This window comes from Amblyomma americanum, chromosome 7 (genome assembly GCF_052857255.1).
Source record: "Amblyomma americanum isolate KBUSLIRL-KWMA chromosome 7, ASM5285725v1, whole genome shotgun sequence".
Lineage (NCBI taxonomy): Eukaryota > Metazoa > Arthropoda > Arachnida > Ixodida > Ixodidae > Amblyomma > Amblyomma americanum.
Genome location: NC_135503.1, coordinates 110,128,206 through 110,143,862, shown reverse-complemented (window position 1 = coordinate 110,143,862; position 15,657 = coordinate 110,128,206). Strand labels below are relative to the sequence as shown.

General features: G+C 46.2%; 1 protein-coding gene across 1 annotated transcript; it reads left to right on the top strand.

Annotated features, from left to right (window-relative positions):
- The first annotated feature begins 4,364 nt into the window (after positions 1 to 4,364).
- LOC144099479 (uncharacterized) lies at positions 4,365 to 13,124 on the top strand. The gene is made up of 4 exons (XM_077632810.1): positions 4,365 to 4,851; positions 5,737 to 5,811; positions 5,887 to 6,062; positions 7,467 to 13,124. Exons 1-4 carry the CDS (start codon positions 4,612 to 4,614, stop codon positions 8,584 to 8,586), a joined length of 1,611 nt encoding a protein of 536 aa, XP_077488936.1. The 5' UTR covers positions 4,365 to 4,611; the 3' UTR covers positions 8,587 to 13,124.
- Positions 13,125 to 15,657: the final 2,533 nt, after the last annotated feature.

Sequence of the window (15,657 nt, the reverse complement as noted above, 5' to 3'; positions counted from 1 at the left end):
CTCCAAAAGAGCCGAACGGCTCACTGAACGAGAGAGTCGGTTCACCAGAAGAGCGGCTATCCAAAAGAGCCAAACGGCTCACTGAGCCGAAGACCCGGCTCTTCAAAAGATCCGGATCTCCAAAGGAGCCGAACGGCTCACGGAGCCAAAGACCCGGCTCTTCAAAAGATCCGGATCTCCAAAGGAGCCAAACGGCTCACTGAGCCAAAGACCCGGCTCTTCAAAAGATCCGGATCTTTTGAAGAGCCGGGTCTTCGGCTCAGTGAGCCGATTGGCTCCTTTGGAGATCCGGATCTCTCGTTCAGCGAGCGGACGACCCGTTCACTCAACCAGCTTTCTCGCACTGCTAATAGATGGCGCGCAAATCGCACCCAGCAGCTCTGACGGACGGTTCGACACGGCTACAGTGGCTAGAATTGGGAAGTGTGATGAGCGGCATGCAGCGCCTACGGGGCGCGTTGAAGCCTTCGGAGAGGAGCCGCGAGGGGGCGCGCGCTGTCGCCGCCGCCGCAGCCGCCAGCCCTGCATGCGCAGTCTAAAACGCGATAACGCTAAAAGAATGCTTCGTAACATATATTTTCTTTGGAACATGGCGGGAAACAGCAATAGAGTAGTCACGCTAACCCACTGGCAATTCCAAGGTGCGAAGTTAATCCAACTGAGCGCGCTTTGAAGGTTGGCGGAAGCTTGCTTTGCCCGATTTTCTCCCGCTCACGCGTTACAGAACGCAAAACAGAAAATTCCTCGGTGTTCTCTGAAGTAAGCATTTTATTTATTGAGCGCTTATCAGAAATACAAGTTAACTTTGAAAAGTTTCTCACAAACAGTTCAAAATACAATTCTCAGGCTTCGATGCTCGCTAAGTGACGCGCCTAAGCTTCAAGTGCTTTTTCTTTTCACGAGAAGACGCTCTCTCCTTGTTGAGGGCTTTCGTGTAGAAGTGCAGACGAGTGACTAGAAAGAACTTTTTGATCTGGTTGCTAAGGCTGGGGCCGTGTTGTGCACAGCCCAGTGTGACATTGTTGTTTTGGAGGCAGGAAACGAGCTCGTCCAAGCTGTCACTGCGGAGCTCGTTATAACTGAACCACATCGTAAAAGTGGTCTCGAGGGCATCGACAAATGCGAATAGCTCTTCCGAAGGGTAAATGAGGCCCCCATTGTCACAGAACTTGGTGAACATGGCCAGCTGTTCATTGGCGTCATCAGCGGAAACAAGCAGCTTATCACTGCATTCCTTGCACCCAGTTTTCAGAATTGTCTTGCGGGCAACATACCCTGCCATGAAAAATACCAGCCGTGAGTCGCTCATCTTCTCAGGGTACTCATGGTCAGAAAGCTTTAAGGACTTCTTTACAATCTGAGAAGCTTCTTCAATCTTCCCACCTTCCAGCAATGCATCCAGTTCTTGATTTGAATCTTCACTACTAAGGAGAAACTTCAGATCTCCCCCTTCACAGTTTCCGCTGCTCGGCGCTTTAACCAAATCGTAGAAACTTAGACAGTTCACGGTGAGCAAGAACTGCGCAGCAGTGGGATGGTCGTTGCAGCCAGAAAATTGTCTTATTATTCCAAACAATTTCTCTAGGCAGTCTTGGCTCAGTCGGCACGTCAGCAGGTACTTAAAGCCAAGTTTCTCATGAAGATACCTCATTAGATCAAGCGTACCTTGAAGGGTGACTCTTAGCCCCTCGGCAGTGCTCGCTGAAAGGAATCCTGCTGGTGAAGTTTTTGCATGAACCTCCCACCTGTTTAGATAGTTTAGTACATCCTTGATGTGCTTCTCAGCTGTAGAGTCGGGTTTTAATCCTTCAGATGGTATGCGTGCTGTCATGGCCTTTATAAGCTTCCACATCAGCAAAACAAAGGCTTCCGTTGGTGCGGGATCACCCCATTGCTCCTTAATTTGCTTCTGGTAGAAGAACAGGCCACGAAGCACTTGCGGACTGAAAAGATGAAAAGCAAAGTTCACTTTCATCTTCTCAAAGTTGTTCGGGTTCACGTGAGCAGCAGTGATTTTTGGCATCACTTTGAGAGTAAGCGCACACTTATCCTCGTTGTGTGCTGCTCTGATATGTTCAATATATACGGAACCTTCAGGTGTTTTATACCTTGCTTTGAGAAGGCCGTTTCGAACGCATTTTACCAAATGCGGAAAATCAGAAATGAAGAAGAGGCGTCTTGCTGCGTCAACAGGGTGTGGTGTAGATGGCCTGATGAACGTCGAGGAGCCGGAAATCCCAAAAAGACGCCACATTGAACGGTTCCATGATGCTCCATCCGCCGTGATATAATCCACCTTCAACCCAGCCTTTTCAGCAAGTAAAACCGCTTCTATCAAAATTTTTGACAAAAGCGGAGCCTTTACGTTGCCCCGGGAAGCAAAGACTCCTAGTATCTGGTGCCAGGAACCAGTGAGAGGCTGAAACATAATAATGAGACCGTGATCGCAGAGAAGATGTCTGTCGTTTTCCAAAGTGAATTTTCCCAAGTCAACCAGACCTTCCACTTTCCCTCCTGTGCAAACGTTCAAGCATTCCGTCAGCTTCATTTCGTCCACGATGAGGCCGCCGTGACACTTGAATGCATCCATAGATTTAGTTCTCTTTGCGATCCCCGTGATTATAGCAGGGTTAAATCCGAACCCACTTCTGTACTTGCGCATGTGGACCTTTAAGCAGCTTCTGCTTGGGAGAATGAGTATGCCTTCCCGCCTGATATGCTCATAGAGCCTCGGGCTTTTCATTCTCATTATTATACATTCTAGCAACCAGTCCTGGTTGTAGTGCATGCCTTTTGTTGATTTGCGGCGAGCGGCTTGATAACATTGCATAACAGCAAGTCTTTGCTTTGGTGGAAGCGTTTTCAACCGGTCTGCGAGGACGCCCTCTTCGAGTTCTGCACTTTGACTCTTCAGCTTCTCAATAGTTTGAGTGCAAAGTGCTACCTTGACTTTTAATCGACGGGTGGCTTGGGCTTGTGCTCTTCTACGCTTTGAAGTTCGGGCTACTCCAGTCGGACTGCACCGTTTTCTTGATCTTTGGTTAAGAAGAGCTTTCCGTAAATGCTTGCACTGAATACATGGTTTGCCTTCAGTGGTGATGCCCTGGCATTTCTGGCTCGATATGGCCGTATCTGAAAGAACAATCTTCTTATTGCCAAGCACGAATGGAAATTCGTGTATAGTGCCTGCACCCGGACAAATGCTCATGGCGTCCACTCTTTCGAGGAGCGATGCAGGGTCTTCACACGCGACATTCTTTTGCTGCACTCCTTTGACAAAAACATCATGCGTCACACTGCCCCCTTGTCCTGAAAACAAAACTAGCTTTTCTGCGAACAAGATGCGCTTATCCACTGCAGTCCGACACACGCTGTAAGCCACAGTCAGAGGCGAAACACTTAACGTATGCTTTCCCCATGCAGCTGACGGCAGGGCCAAGTCCTCAAATAAAACTGAGCTGGAGAGGCTTTCGGTCTCAACACTCACTGGTGAAAGCTCGTCTCCTGCACTCTTCTTGCTAGGTGGAGCTGAAAGTGGAGTCCTCGCTGGGCGTTTCCTGCTTGTAGGCAACTTCTTTGACAGGTAATGCGGGAGATTAGGAAACTGTGTAGGCACAGCTCCCGGAAGCAAGAGAGGCCTACCCCTGTCAATCCGGACAATTTCACCGTTCACGATGTGTTCAAAGTGGCGGGATATATACCTCTCGTCGAAGTGTAGCTCGCACACGGCGGAGTTTTCTTCGAGTTCCTTGTCAGCACGTGGAATAGCTCGCCGCCACTGCGCCAACACAGCCTGGTCCTTCGGAACCCCGAACAAAGACAGTTTCTTTTTACACGACTTGTAGCCTGTAGTACATCCTGGCACAAAACAATGACTCTGTTTACGAGGCATGAGTACGCATAGAGACTTCTCTGTTGCTGTAACACAAAAAGAAACGAGCGCGACTTCCGACAGCGGTCAGCGGCGGACGGCGTGCAGAAGAGACGGCGCGACTCGGATCGGCCAACGTTGGATGGATGGATGGATGGATACGGCTGAACCCTTTACATCGGGCGGTGGCTCAAGCCACCTAGCCATGTCTTGTGAAATTTTACTCCTGTCTTGCTTTTAGCCACCAATCAGATAACCTTCGCTTGGTTACTTCTAACCTCTTAAAATCCACTTTCCACGTGTGAACGAGCGTCAGCGCCATCTGGTGGTTTCCTCTCAAGGCGCCACGCGCGAACGGGCGCGGTCGTCACACTTCCCAATTCTAGCCACTGTAACACGGCTAACTGAACGACAAACCAGCTTCTCGCGCTGCTAACAGATGGCGCGCAAATCGCACCCCGCAGAAGACCTAGCGACCCAGCTCTGACGGAACAGACAGTTCGCCGTTCGGCACGGACCACCACGCGGGTCTACGGTCCTATGGATCAGTGAGCCGGATCTCCAAAAGAACCGCCGCTCACTTTTACTGAGCCACGGCTCACCCGCTCTTTTAAAAGAGCGGCTCAGAAGATCCGGCTCACTCCTGAGCGACCCATCTCTATTCTGGATAGCAGGCGACTGCAGGTGGTGCCTACGGGCTGCTGACTTCGCTGCTGTATCCGCTATGCTCTGCGGCCAAAATGTGGAAAAGCAGAGGCAAAACGTGTTCCGTGTTCGGTTGTAAGAACTGCGACGCAGATTTGAAGGTTTGGAATATATCTGTTTGCGAAACGCACGGGCCTCAACTTCACGAAGATTGTCCGTGCACTAGGCCTTTTGCAATGCATAGATTTCCGCAAGGAGAGAAGAACAAGTTGGTACGACAGCACTGGATTGCGAATCTACAGAGGAAAGACTTCAACCCCGGCTCATCGGCTAGGGTGAGTACACATGATAAAAGTGAAAACACCGGTTGCTCAGGTTGTTTGCTGACGGTATACCTGTAACGCCGGCAGTCACCTGCGCGCTCGAGCCGCTGTTCAAATGAATTTCTGTGCATGGTCTGATGGGATGTTTTGGTTTGCCAGTATCGCTTCAGTCACCTTGCATTCAGTGTTCATCTGAGAGTAGGATAGTACGGCTTAGAGCCTGCTGTTTTAATTGTAAAAATGATCTAACCTAGGACCGAGCTAAACGGGCTGATGTATGTATGTACATGATGTACGTACATACCTACGTAAGTACATACATGTCCGCGTTTAGTCGGTGCCTTTCGAGTCGGCTGTGCATTCGCGCTTGAAGCGGAGATCCTTTGCATTGTAAGTACCTTATCTCTACCATCTCGTTTCGAAATACTTGCGCGAACGTGCGGTGCTGGCTGCATTTCATTTTCGCCACAACGGGGAGGTACTACGTACGTGTGTTTGCGCACGTGAGATAGGCGTTTTCATAATACGGCCAGAAGCTTTCCAGGCATTGTGCTGGACTTTTTTTCGTTTATGAATATTGGCATCGCACATCCGAGGAATGCTGTTGGGCTATCTTTGAGTGAGTGCAAACGCCGGTTGAAAGAATTTTTCTTGGTTGTGTGCCCCGGTTTATGGAAAACAAAACTTCTCAAATATGCATTGTGAAAATATTATGGTGCAATATTTTTGAAGAGCACAAAGGAGAAGTGCAATGCCTGGACAGTTGCATGAAATGACCATATTACATGTTTATTTAGAATGACCATATCACATATTTCCTTGTATTTGTGGTGTTTGACGTAGTCCGCTTGCACTGGTTGTCAGAACTTAAGTGGCCTTCATACACATTTCTTGCAGGTATGCTCAGTTCATTTCATTGATGGGCGTCCCTCTAAAGACAACCCGTACCCAACACTGCACCTTGGAACACCGGTATGGCTTTCGGAGGTTTGTTCTGAACTGCAGTTTATTTATTCTTTTGTATTTTCATACTCTGCAATATTTTAGACTGCTCACCACAAGGGAAGAAGGAAGCTGGTGCGGCACGATGTCAAACCTTTGGAGCCTGAGACCTGTTCAACAGCTGAACCTTTGTCACACCATTTATCAGACGAGCAAGATGAAGAGAGTGCTGCAGCTGATGATCTGCCTATCAACATTGCAACAGAGGATGTATCACATAGGTACGGTAAAGTGGTGTGAATTATCCTTCATGGGTTCTCATTTACATGCTTTTATGCAAGTCTGTCTTGGGTGCACAATATGCACGTTTGCTTTCACTAGTTATATGAAGAGTTTAAACCTGTGGTACACTATGGATATTACCTTTAGCTGAGAATGTGCTGCACTTAGCAGTGCTTTCTTCGTTCCAAGTGAATTTTGCATCCTTCACGTCGCAAATAAGATGTTTTTATGTCATACAGTGACTGAAGTAAACAATATTCAGCAATTTCGTCAGCGGGGTAGCATGCCATCTACCATTTTTGTGCAAATATAGTTTGCCACCATTAGTGACAATTTTTTTTTGGATTTCAAGCGTAATGTGCACCTCCGAAATAGAAATTAGTCCCACAATCGTTCATAAGTCGCATAATTTTTATTGTTGCTATTTCCATAATGGCACCTCTACTAGTATTTTGCCCTTGAGAACTAACAAACTGTCTTTGTCAATGCTTGAAGATGCCTTTTTGGTGGGAGTGCTCCTTTTGAGTAGAAAAAAAGAAATGGCGTGTGAAAGGGTTAAGAACAGCAGAATCTGTTCACAAATAAAGTTGCTGATATCATGAAATGGTTATTGTAAGCTTGCTTACTAGTTTTGCCATCTTTAGCATTGTCATGTTCAGTTAACAGTAAAATTTCTTGAAACCACTCATATAGGCTAGCCCAGTTACAGCTTATTGCCTGGACCCGGATTGTGCATCTCTTGCTGCCATGTGCGCAGGAGTTATGCCTATCTCTGCAGGCATACACAGTCTGCATTTCAATGAAGCAATTACTATCTTTTCATTCTTTTTCCCATGAGATGGTGGTTGCCACACGCTGCTATGTTTGGAACTAGACTTTTTCACGTTGCTTTGTGTTTACTGCTGTGCAATTCTGAACAAAAAGCAATCAATGCACATGAGAGCAGACTTGATTTCAGTCAGTGCATGTACATACATTGCTCAGCCATTCCACTGCACAGGTTCGTCGTCTGCTGTAAGCTTGACAGTTTGCTGCATTAGCACTGTTTCACGGGCTACTGAGGAAAACTCTGAATATTGTCAGCCAATGATGGGAATCCCTGTATTTAGTTTTTTTCCCATTCATAAAAGCTCAGTGTTCGCTTAGCATTTGTGATTAGAACACAGTACCTTATCTATAGAGGCCAGTTTCAATTTTCTTTCAGTGTCCCTTTAAAGCTTTCAATACCTCTGCAAGTTGTTACAGGAGTACGATGCAGACCACAATTATACAGCCAGAACACTCTTTATTTCCCGGTAGTATAACCGTTGCACGGCATGGTAATTTTATTCTGTGTGCTTGTTAGCTCATACTACTATGCTAAATATTGTGTCTCACTTTCCTCCACATCCTTCGTTGTACAGGAGAGAAGGAGCTGAGAGTCTCGTTGATGGCTGCTTGGCCTGTGGCTGCAGATGCAAGATTACCGAAACATCAGAAAAAGGAACTCAAGTGGAGCCAGCGGCTGCTCATGACCATTTGTATGCAACCACTCGCAGGCAGGCCCCGGTCACTGCAGACAGTGCTTGCCAGACTATATTCAGTGCATACTCAACTCTTGCACCAAGTCACTTCCGCTTCTTTACAGGTCTGTCAAAAGTAGTATTTGACGAACTAGTTCGGACTCTTTCCACTATTGTGAAGAGCCCTTTCACAATGCCCTTTGAGGACCAAATCCTACTTACACTGATGCGGCTGCGTCTTGGCCTATTGCTTAATGACCTTAGCTTACGTTTTGGTGCATCCACTGCAGCCATTAGCAGGATTTTCTGCTTCATTGTAACAAAACTTGCCAAGTTTGCCAGAGAGTTCTTAGTGTTCTGGCTGCCAAGAACAGCAATCAGGAGGACATTGCCTTATGTTTTTGAGGAGAATTACTCCGTAACTTGCATTGTGGACTGTTTCGAAATTTTCATTGACAGACCTGGGCAACTGCACCGAAGAAATACAACTTACAGTTCCTACAAATCGCACAATACGGCCAAAATTCTTCACGTCATTGCACCAAGTGGGTTTATTATGTTTTTGTCAAAACCGTATGGTGGCCGTGCAAGCGATCGTTTCATCACTTTGGACAGTGGTTTTTTAAACCACCTGACGCAAGGCGACGAAGTCCTCGCTGACCGTGGCTTTAACATAGATGACCTGCTCCCACCATCTGTTGAAGTTTCACTCCCAAGCTTTTCCAAAGGCCGGCCGCAGATTTGTCGTTCAGATGTAGTAAGTTCGCGTCACCTGGCAAGGCTTCGGATTCATGTTGAGCGATCAATAAGGCGTCTCAAATGCTTCAGGATTTTGAAGCAATTCCCTGCTAGTATATTCACAAAGAAACCCTTCAAAAATGATGTACTTGTTGCCATCGCTGGGCTCTGCAACCTGCAACCGAATTTGATTAGAGATCATGGTGATGCGTCAGAACCTGGTGCTCAGTCACCATCGCATCCAGGCAAGCAGCTGGAAGTGGTAGACAACACACCTGAATGAGGCATGGAGATTTATGTGGAGTAGCCACATCATCTAGTCGTCTCTTGTTTTTATGCACCTGCCATGTTCTCTGTTCACTGATTAACGTAACCATGTTCACTGCAAGAGAAAGGCTCCTCAAAATTGCATTCAGTTAAATCGTTAAATCTCCTGGGCTAGCTGTAGCCACCTTACCCCAGCAAACTTGCCAATTTTAACTGCCCATCTGACTCTGCCACCCTTGATGCCATTGGTTATCAGCTCTCCATATTACATGCTTTGCTCATGGCAATTTCTGTTTCAGCTAGGATATCATTAACTTGCATTTATTCCCTGACCCAACCTACTTGTTTGCTGTCTCTATCCATAGCTCACATTGCTCTCAATTTAATTTTAAGCATTTTCATTAGCTTCAGAGTTTCTGCCCCATAGGTGAATACTTCCAAGATACAACTCTTGATTCATCGCCGTATGCCTCAGAAAAGGCAGGATTCCGGAAGAAGTGAGTGCCCTATTCGGCCTTGTTATACCCCGGTCACACGGGCATTTCGAGGGCCCTCGAACCGATCGTCTATCGACTCAAAGGCGATCGAGCGCTGCCACACGGGCAGTTTGAATGGCGATCGAGTCAATAGCCTATCGAGTCAACGGAGTAGCGCAGAACTCCATCGAGATTTCGAGGGCCTTAGAGCGCTGCCCAAGGTTGCTAGCGTTGCTTCGAGCGGTGCCAAGCGCACTTTCGTACACGACACATTCACGGGGCAAAAACATGAACAAACATTATTCGCATAAAATTTATTGCAAGCAGTCTGTAAAATTATTTTAAAATTATATTAGACTTGTTTTAAGCGCATTAATTTTGCGTTGCAATCTTTGCGTTGCTTGCGTACTTAACGTTGGCAACATGGCGGCACCCTGCCCGCCCGCTTCACAGCGATAACAGCTTCGTCGCTAATCCCTCAAAGCAATATCGTGTTCTAAGCTGTTGTATTCGCCTTCGATTTGCCCATTCTTACCCTCGCATAAGGTTTCAAGAGACAAATAGCTCTTGTTTTTCAGATATCATGGCGATTTCTCAGGTCTTAAGCCTGACGAAGCAGCGCTCCGACGCAGTTGGATTGGCTGGGTTTTGGCTCGTCTTGTATTAGAGTGGCTACAGCAGCGTCTGCATATGTCCGTCGCGTACGTGCAATTAAAAGGGTTTTCGCGTATGAGTGTAGTTCAGCATTTAGTATACATTTATCAAATATTTTTGTTATTTTTGCAAAATCCAAAGTATCGATTCTGGCGCCACACATCCGTGGCGTAAGACACGAGAACCATTTCAATGGCCATTGAGATTTGCCGTGTAGCAGCGGCGAATTCGATGGCGATTGAAAATCTCGAAGACCCTCGACTCGAGGGTGATTGAAACTGGCCGTGTGACAGGGGTATTAGACCCTCGTGGGGGCATGTTAAACGCGCCTGCAAAATTTTACGTTCTGAGCTTTGGCGTCAGGTGCGACTTTACCAGGATTGGTTATCCGTAAGTTGTTATGCTCTGAATTCGAAGTGGCTCGCGGTATGCAAACTAGGCCATTACAAACGCCTCACGGGACAGCTGACCGAGCAGTGGTGGAAGTACTGGCTTGGGCTGGCCCTCAGGAAACCGGAGGAGTACAGGACAAGAAATGAAGCCCTCAAGCCTCATGACTCACAGACATGTTCAACGTCCAGCTCAGGCCTCACGGTGTTGGGTGGTGTAGACGTGCCGAAGGATATACACAGGCTACTCAGCAAAGGACTAAAGTACGGACTACCTCCCACGGTACCTATTCAAGACCTGGCTGCCCTGAATCGTCGCATTGCCAAGAAAGCGCATATGGAGCAACAGGAGAGGTGCTTGCTTGAAGGTGTTGACTGCCTCCAAAAAACAGCTGGTGTGTCAAGGGATAGGAGCCTAACAACTTCCTTGCAGAGGGTGGTGACACACTTTGTTGATAATGAGTTGTCGCTTTTACAAGCTGACAAAGAAGGAGGCTTTGTGGTGTTGCCGAAAGGCCTTTTCCATGAAAAAGCCCTTCAAGCGGTTGAAAAGAATTTCACCCTTATAAAGCGTCGTGCTACTACTGCAAAACAAAAGATAGCAGACTTCTGCAAGGATGTTGGGAATGATACTTTGTGTACGCGAGTCACGTAAGTCTAAAGGTAATGCTTTGAATGTTTTCTTTAGTGCTAAGACGCACAAACCCGGGGTCCCTTTCCGCACTATTGTAAGTGAAAAAGGCTCTTGGCAGTTACATGTTAGCCAGTATCTGCAAAAATCTTTAAAACAACTTACTGTTCACGATCCGTTCCTTGTCAAAAATTCTGGAGATGTAGTTAATTTTCTCAAGAACGACCGCAACATCGGCTTTGCTTTCTCTGTCGATGTAGAGGATCTGTTTTATTCTATACCTCACCAAGAGTTGTTCGCTTCTTTGAGACAATGCATTGACAAGAGTGGTGTTGTCCCTTTCCAAAATTCGGCTGGCATGTCTGTTGACAATTTTTTGACTCTTTTAGAATTTTACCTTAAAGGCACATTTATCGCTTTTAACAATCACCTCTATTTACAGACGAAAGGCATTTGCATTGGATCTTGCGTTGCACCCATTTTAAGTGACATTTTTTTAGCCAGCATTGACCAGGTTTTAAGCACTGTTTTTAACTCGGACGAGGTCATCAAAGTGTACCGATATGTTGATGATTTTTTAATATTTTTGGACCAGCAGAGCCCTTTACACTACTGCGCTACTGTTAACAAGATTTTAGATGCTTTTAGGAAGTATGGAAAGGGACTACCATTTACTTTCGAGACACCGGATAACGACGAACTTCAGTTTCTAGATATTCGAGTGAAGTTGGGCAGAGGTCATACTTGTTGGATGTACGCCCCTCGTGTTCAGAAGCAACTCTTGCCTTACGACTCTACTCATTCGAAGGTCATAAAAAGAGGCATAGTTAGTTTGTGTCTGGATTCGGCGCTTGAGAAATCGTGCGTCCATGAGGTGCAGTCTAGCTTTCAGAACCAATTGGCTAGAATTTTGTCAGCGGGCTACCCCTTGTCGGTCGTGACTTCTGTTGCAGAAGCTTGCCTGAAAAAAGTGAAGGCACGCACAGAGAACTCCAAGAAGAAAGAAAGGAACATGAACCTGCGACCGGAAGTTGCCCCCTACCTACACAAGGTGTCGCATAACATGAAGAAGGTAGCGAACAGGTGTGGGGTGCCGCTCGTTTTTTCGGCGCCGGTGAAGCTGTCAAAGTTGTGCCCTTGTGTATCCGGAAGCGAAACAAGGAGAAGCGGGTGTGGAAAAAAGCACACTACGCCCTATGTGCAATGCGCTTCTGAGGTGGTATACGAGCTGCCACTTTCATGTGGAAAAGTGTACATCGGTCAAACGGGGCGATGTATTAACGACCGGCTAGGGGAGCACCAAAGGAATTTAAAGATCAAAGAGAATGTGCACTTGGTTAGGCACTGCCAGTCATGCGTGACATGTTCGCCACGTTTCGATAGTGTTCGAATCCTAGGCAGAAGCAAGTATAAAACGGCACGTGAACTCCTGGAGGCCTTTCACATAAAGGAAAAAGCAGATTGCTGCATTAGTGATGCATCCGTTTGTTTGTACGCTTCGGAATTCAACCTTTTCGCGGCAATACGATAAGATGTTATTACGTGGCACGTGTTTGTTTTGGTTTTCTTTCTGTAGTGCGCAGATGCGTGAGCCATTTTAAGCTTGAATTCTTTTCGCAGTAAACCAGTTGTGAGTGCAGCGTTTGTCCGTGTTTTTTTGCGTGTTCCTTCTCTGTGTGTGTGTGCTTCTTCGCTGCAATATGAATCAAGAATGTTACCAACTTGCCCAAAAACGTGTTTTACTCAAGTATACAACTCTTATGTAATTAACTCAAGCATGCTGGTGTACTGGCATGCTGCTGTTGATGACCCTAAGAATATCTGTCAGAGATATGCTATTCAGGTATTTTGCTAGCTATTTCACTGATGGCTCTGAGCTATCTTAGCTGCTACAAACAACTCGCGTTGGAGCCTTTTTTTCATGCCGTCTGATTACCAAAGTGTTTGTCAGCAATTTCAGGTCCGCTACCTTTTGTCCAGGAAGAGCAAACTCTAAAGCACTCTTCCTCCTTGAGGAAGTGAAGTTGGAATCACTTGCAAAGCACGTTCGAGCTGCCAAGGTTGATGTTCTGAGCCTATTTCATTGTCTTGCTGGTGCACTTAGGGGCACTTGTTTTGCGGCTGTGTGTACAGTGTAGGTGCGACGTTTATGTGGATTGTGGATTTTTAAAATGCAATGGAAAGTTATGCTGGGGAGTTTCTGCATTGGCTTGCCCGATGGAAACCTTTGTTGATACCATATTGGAGATGTCATTCTTTGAAGATTTACTGCTTGTACTCCCTGTGTTCACTTTGGGATGATAAAAAATGTTCAGTACCAGGTGAGGGTACGAGCCTGTTGGTTTTTGTTCTATGCCTGCTTTTGCTTTGTTGTATGTTCAGAGATGTATTTGATAATTCTGATGTTGCATGCACAAATAAACCGGGTCAAATTGTCTTAATGACAAGACAATTAGTCAAATCTTGTAAATTTATTCCAATAGAAATGTGTTCATTGCTTGCTGTCAACAACTGCTGGCAGCAGGTGTGAAAAATAGAAGTCCTCAAGATGTGCCACTTGCTTACTTATGAACTCCTTGTCATAGGGCACCTCGATAATATATGCCTCGTTCGGTGCCCAAATCACGAAGTCGCACCGACTTCTCTCGCAGCAGAAAAGCTGCAACTGTACTTGCAGGTAATATCTGTTCTTCCCGGCCTTGCTGAGTGTGAGTTTGTTCTCCTTAATCACGTCATATTTTCCGCTCTTAAACAGGGCATCAAGGCTACCATGCTTTTGCACAGTCAGTGGTGTCGGGCACTTTATTTCCAGCACTGTGTTCGAGTCTGGAATTATGCCATCAGGGCTGGCTCCAAGCCATGAAGTGGCAGGCCGGATGATAAGGCCACATTCCACAACGTCCGTGGTCTTTGTTTTCTTGTACCAGGCACGGGCTTTTGCTTCTGACTCTCTTCCATACCTTCATGTAAAAATCACATTCATGTTGTAATGAATTAGTGTCCCTCATCTTAAAGTAACTTCAACAGTGACTAGTATATTGCAATACACAAACCAAGCATTCACAACGTAACAAATATCAACCTCCAATTTCATGCTTTCAGGCTTGTAACTTGCATGCGATTTGCGATGAACAAGCAGTCAGGCTGTGCTTTGCTGTTGGAAGCAATGAATAGAAATTTACATCACAAATTACAACCACACAGTGGTACTTCCATTCTTTGCAGGCAAATTCGGCCTGCAAATTGCCACTTTGCATAATGCAGTAATAGAGAGTTCATACTGCAAATACGCAAAAGTGCTGCTGTACAAAATCAAAGCATAGTGTTGCAACCGCTCTATTGTCAGCATCACATGCAAAATTTCGATGGAGGCGAAATTCTAGAGGCCCGTGTACTGTGCGGTGTCAGTGCACGTTAAAGAACCCCAGGTGGTCGAAATTTCCGGAGCCCTTCACTGCGGCGTCCCTCATAGCCTGAGTCGCTTTGGGACGTTAAACCCCAATAAACCAAACCAAACCAAACATGCAAAACAGTATTTAGCAATAGTTCTTGTACTATAAAACTTGCCATAGCATTTTCGAATCCAAGGTGTAAACTTCAGCATGCCATGCAGAGCAACTGAGGCACAACACCAAAGGCTGTAGTCAGTGAGATATTTGGCTCCTTACCGTGTGCTGGCATTACCATAGAAGCTTGGGTGTATGTGCTTTGATACCCACTTCTCAGGGGCAGCTTTGATGGGAATGCTACGGGCCTCACTGGCAGTTATCCTCAAGAAACGTTCTTTGTGCCATGCTGCACTTCCCTGAGGGTGGTTTGCCAGTGTTGCAGCCTGCTCAGGAGACAGCAGCACATTGGTGACGAAGAAATCTTGGCATAACTGGCACAGCCGCTTGCAGTCATGCTGGCCATGCTCTTGCTGGAGAACTGTGGAGTACAAGAAGGGTCTGCTTAATTTAACGACTTCTTGTGCATACTCGAAACAGGCTTATGGTGGCTAAAACCTGAAAATCACTCAGTCAGTATGCAATGTAGGGCCATGTGTAGGTGTAATTTACAATCAAAAGCCGTTGCAAAAAATCAAGTCTGCTGCAGCATCAGCAATAGCTGTTTCTCGGTGCACCTAGAACTTAGGAACTATGCACAGGTGCTAAGAGTAACCTTGTGAGATCATCGCACAAAAAACTGTCACAACTTGATAGGAGGTCCTGTAGTTCATGCACTATCATATTCAGCAGTGCATGGTGAACAGCTGAGATTGCGTAAATGAGCATGAAAGAGGTCTTGTTGATGCTATACCACGTTCCAATGTCGAGATGCAAGCTCTGCTGTAATGCTAATTACTAGTTAAGCATTATTGCCAGTATATTGGGATGGTTCAACCACAAGCACATGTCACTTGCATTTCGGCAGTTTTGAACATTGCAAGAGCAAATCTTTATGCATAATGTCTTTATATAAACTGACTACATTTAAATGAACAAAATGTACACTTATGCAACAACAAAACCCAGATGGCAATCTTACTTGCACGTAATGATAGCCTCTATGCCATCTTCATCACCACCTGCGGGTAGTTTCCGGCGTGGCTTCAGAACAGTGTGTAGCATGGTGTTCTGAAGCTTGCTGACGTCGAGAGGGCATTTTTCGAAGTGAAGGAGCATCTCCTTTTCAGATAAAAACTGCTGCGTCTTCGATTGTGTTTTCTTATGGCAATAAACTACCTCCATTGTTGCTGGGGTGACATTCTTCGCTGTTGCCGCATTCCATGCACACGCTTTGTCAGTTGATGACTGTCCGGTGAGCCCCTTGGATGTTGCCTCGACAACCTTCATGAGCAGTGCACAAATATGGCGGCACCGCTCACTTAGCCCCGCTTTGCATGTGCAACTTGCTGAGAAAGGTTGTCCAAAATTTATTTGTGTTTGGTACGTCCT